General features: G+C 39.0%; 1 protein-coding gene across 6 annotated transcripts in view; it reads right to left on the bottom strand.

Annotated features, from left to right (window-relative positions):
- Wdr47 (WD repeat domain 47) overlaps positions 1 to 4,588 on the bottom strand; it is a 53,827-nt gene that overhangs the window by 3,532 nt on the left and 45,707 nt on the right. For all 6 annotated transcript variants that reach the window (XM_021158957.1, XM_021158958.2, XM_029475342.1 and 3 more), the window contains exons 11-13: positions 4,205 to 4,374; positions 3,307 to 3,477; positions 2,611 to 2,742 (exon numbers count right to left, since the gene is read on the bottom strand). In XM_021158957.1, coding sequence (XP_021014616.1) covers positions 2,611 to 2,742; positions 3,307 to 3,477; positions 4,205 to 4,374 — 473 coding nt within the window. The remainder of the gene's footprint in view (positions 1 to 2,610; positions 2,743 to 3,306; positions 3,478 to 4,204; positions 4,375 to 4,588) is intronic.

The raw sequence follows: 4,588 nt of genomic DNA, 5'->3' as shown, positions 1-4,588 counted from the left end.
CACTTGGGAGGCAGAGGCAGGTGGATTTCTGAGTTTGAGGCCAGCCTGGTCTACAGAGTGAGTTCCAGGACAGCCAGGGCTATACAGAGAAACCTTGTCTCAAAAAATAAATAAATAAATAAATAAATAAATAAATAAATAAATAAAATATGATTGAAGAGTTGTACTCAATACCCAAGTAGTTCAAGTAGTCTCTGGAAATTGCACAGAAATAAAAGGATATAAATTAAAACTTGAAAAACAGTAAACAGCATAAATAATGGTGTACATGAATGTCCAACCATAAACACATCTATGTAAACTAAGATAATCTTTTCTTGAAACTTTGGGGAAAAAAAAAGAAAATACTATGGGCTGGAAGAGTTACATAAGAAAACATTTAAATGAAAACCATATAAAAGCTGAAAGGCTCGAGTAGTAAAAGGAAGAAAACAATTGGAGCTGAGACATGAAAGGCAGGCTGGGGCCAGACTGCTAAGCACCTTGCACTCCATTCTAAGGGGTAGGATCAGCGAAGCACCTCTGCAAGTTTCTAAGCAAGAGAACTGAATGATACAAGATTAATCTAAGCAAAAATGTGTAAATAATTAAAATAGATTATTATAAAAGGAGGGAAAAGCAAATAATGAGGGAATCAGGGCTGAATGAAAAACTAAAGGATAAACAATATCGGAAGATAGCTACTTGACTGGGTCTTTAAAAAGTATAAATGGGTACTAGAAATCAAATAAAACACTCTCTGCAGACTAGTCTCCAGTCACTTAACAACTCACTTAAATACCTGAGCTCAGCTGCATAAGAAAAAAAAATTAGAATGAGCCATTGTAGTAAATAAATGATCAAAATAGGAAAAGCTGGTCCAAGCAGAGCACAGCAGGTGAAAGTGCTTGCTAGGAAGCCAGATGACCTGAGTAGATTCCTGAAACCTACATGGTGGAAGGAGAGAACTGACTCTCTCTAAACTTGTCCTGTGACCTCCAGAAGATCATACACACCGGCACCCCCCACATACATACATACATACACACACACACACACACACAAAGTAAATATCATTCACTATGATTTTTTATTAGAGAAGCTGTAGAAACCTACTCATTTCTAAACAAATCATCCAAATGAGAACCCAGCAATGAACATTAGAGATAAGCTATCCCTTGCTGGGTAGTGGTGGCGCACGCCTTTAATCCCAGCACTCGGGAAGCAGAGGCAGGCGGATTTCTGAGTTCGAGGCCAGCCTGGTCTACAGAGTGAGTTCCAGGNCAGCCAGGGCTACACAGAGAAACCCTGTCTCAAAAAACCAAACCAAACCAAAATAACAACAAAGACAACAACAACAAAAACTATCCCATACAGACAGTAAATGGACTTAATAGGTATTTAAAGAATACTCCATTTTACCAAAACGGCCCCCTGAACCCACACTAGATAAGCATACTTTTAAATAAAAGACATAGCTGGTTCATAAGAAGGAGCTGGCACATGAACATTCTTCAGGAAGTAGTGAGGTTTATAAGAAAGGGCTGCAGGCCATGACCTGGCCTTAGGACAGAAAGCATTAGAAAGAAGAGGTAAAATATACTAAAAACCGTGCAGCAGAGCTTTAAAGGTAGCCCGGAACTTCAAACCTAGAGCGTGAATTTTGTTAAGAGTCAGAAGAGGCGGCAGAGGTGGCTCAATGGCTAAGGGCACTTGATGCGCTTACAGAAAATGAGGGTTTGCTCCCCAGCACCCACAAGGTGGCTCCACAGCCTTCTGTAACTTCAGCTCCAGGGGATTGATTGTCTCCACAGACAATGCATGCACATGTGCACAGACATAAAGGCAGGCAAAACACCCATACATAAAATAAGAATAAATCTTTAAAAAGTAATTTTAAAGATCTGCAGTCGTAGGCCCAGTGAGATGGTCCAGAAAGGTAATGAACAACACTTGCTGTCAGGCTGATGACCTGGGGTCAATTCTCATGACACAGACTGCAAAGACAGAGTGACTCCCATAAGTTACCCAGTGACCTACAAGTGAACACATGCCCTCACATAAATAAAGAAGGTAATTAATTAAAAATGTTATATATGTAGACCTGGGCAGGGGATGGCTCAGCAGTTAAGGAGACTGCATCAAGCCTGGACTCAGGCCAATCCCCAGAGTCCACAGGTAAGAATGGATTTCCACAGTTGTCCCACATGCACACACTCACATACATCACATATAATAAACAAATGAATAGACAGTAAAACTGCCAATTTGGAACACAATAACAATATTAATCTAATATCAGTTTACAAATACAGTAATGTATCAAAGAATTCTAAAAGAATTGAAACTAAGCAATAAAATACAAAGTCGGTCTTCCCTTTAACACCCACCCCCAGCATCCTTTTCTTTTCTTTAAAGCAGTCTCTTGTATCCCAGGCTGACCTGGTCTATTCAGTACTACGAATTAAACTCAGAGCTTCATATAAAGTAGTCCAGCAATCTATCAGTAAGCTACATTCCCAACCCTACTTCTCTTTTTTTACATGAAGATGGGGCTAGGGAAGCAGACACTAAAGTCATTTATAAAGTTCCTTTCTCGTAGAACTTCATTCAAATCTATGGAAAACTTACCAGTTCCATGGAATGTTGTGCCAACCACACGAACACAGCTTGGTACACGAAGATCCCAGAATCTAACAGTTTTATCCTGGGAACCAGACGCAATCATCCACCCACTCCAGGTATAAAGTGCTAAAATGTGCCCTACAGAAGACCAGAAGCACGCAGTTACTGATGTGGGAAAGGCCCTTCCACACGTGTGTAAAAGTAAGTTCTTCTCATCACCGGTTAACCAAACATGCCATATCACAGAGACTGTATAGACTAGAAAGTAGATTTAAGGATCTTTTAAATTCATCAAAACCACTCTGAACAAACTCAGTCCTTCTTTGGTGACTCTATTAGAAGACTAAGTTGTTTCTGTATTTCAAGATATGGTAACTAGTAAAGACAAAAATCTGTCACTTGAAATAATGGCAACTTATCTGAGCTGTCCCTTGCTTACCAGCTTCACCCCGTGCCTCACTTTCTTCAAATACAAACAGGGATCAAACTTCCTACATCATATAATGGCTGTGAAGCTAAAGTAAAGGAATCCTGTGATGACTAAATGGATCGTAGTGCTATTAACATTTCTCTGATAACCAACACTCACAATGCAAGTTTTTGAAATAAAAATCTGTCTCAAAAAGACCCATTACAATGAGATCTCACTGATAAAACAGCACACAGCACAAACTGAGAATAGGAAGACTGAGCATCACATACCAGTGTGTCCACTCAAAGCATGAAGACCCTGTCCTCTTTGACAGTCTGTTGTATAAATGTTACAATCTCCTGCTCCAGCACTTATTAAAATAGCTCCACCACTTTCTGGGCCTTCCATAAATGCCAAATCTCGAATTGTCCCATCATGCATGCTAAATTCCAGATCTGGTCCTGAAACAGCAATAAGAATTAAAAAAAAAAAAATGCTGCTCAACTTACTGTGTGAAGAGGATGCTAAACTGCCTAAGCTCTGGCCAAGGATAACACAGCAGTGTTAGAGCAAAGCACAATGACACATCTGTAGGAAAACATCATAATGAAACCCATTATCTTATGCGCTAGGCTATGCGCTAACATAATTTAAAAAATAGTGCAGTATGATTTATATTTATGGACTGACATAATCAATTCATTTACTGAACATAAAACTTCAAAACATTAAAATACTGATTATTAACTAATTATTACTGCCTTTAAAACAGAACTACAGAAAATTCATTGCTTCCCTGTCTTTTATTTCAAACAAAAAAGGAAAGATACACTGTAGAAAATACCCATTAATTCAATTATGGTAGTTATTTAAAAGGCTCTCTTAGTCTCTGTCTCTCTCTTTCATATCTGTCTGTCTGCGCATGCCCACTATGCAAGTGATCTATCATTCAGCTACATCCCTAGTCCTTAAAAATTATTTTTTCCTTATGCTTTTCTAAAATTCATATACTACGTAACTAACCTGTAAGACTTATTTAAAAAAAAATGCCTCATTGAATCAGAATAATCAGAACAAAAAATAATTCTTCAAGACAGTGTTCTTGGATGTCATTAGTGAAGACAGAGAGACAGAGGGACAAGCGCACATGCACACTGGCGCGTGTGGCACTGCTGCACCGGGCCCTACCTGTTGCATTACAAGTCTCTGCATTGAAGGGCAGCACTTTTACATATTTGTCATTTGATCCTGTTGCTAACAACTGTCCACACGGACTCCAAGCCACACAATAAATAGATCCTTTATGATGTTTGTTTCTTTTAAATCGCACCACTGGCTGCTTAGGATTGTCGTGTGCACTGGAAAGAAAAAGCACATAGAGATACTTCAGGCTCCTGCTTTTGAAAGTTAATTAACATGAAATTAGAATAAAGGAAGGAGGAAAAGAATATCCAGCACCAAGGCTTTATTTGGGGAGAGGCTGGATTGCTTGGCTTCTTGAGATATATCCTACCAAGCCTTGAGATATGTCCTACCAAGCCTTGAGATATATCCTACCAAGCCTTGAGATAT

The sequence above is a fragment of the Mus caroli genome, chromosome 3 (assembly GCF_900094665.2).
Source record: "Mus caroli chromosome 3, CAROLI_EIJ_v1.1, whole genome shotgun sequence".
Classification (NCBI taxonomy): Eukaryota; Metazoa; Chordata; class Mammalia; order Rodentia; family Muridae; genus Mus; species Mus caroli.
The sequence above is the reverse complement of the archived record's forward strand: the minus strand, read 5'-3'. Positions and strand labels throughout refer to the sequence as shown.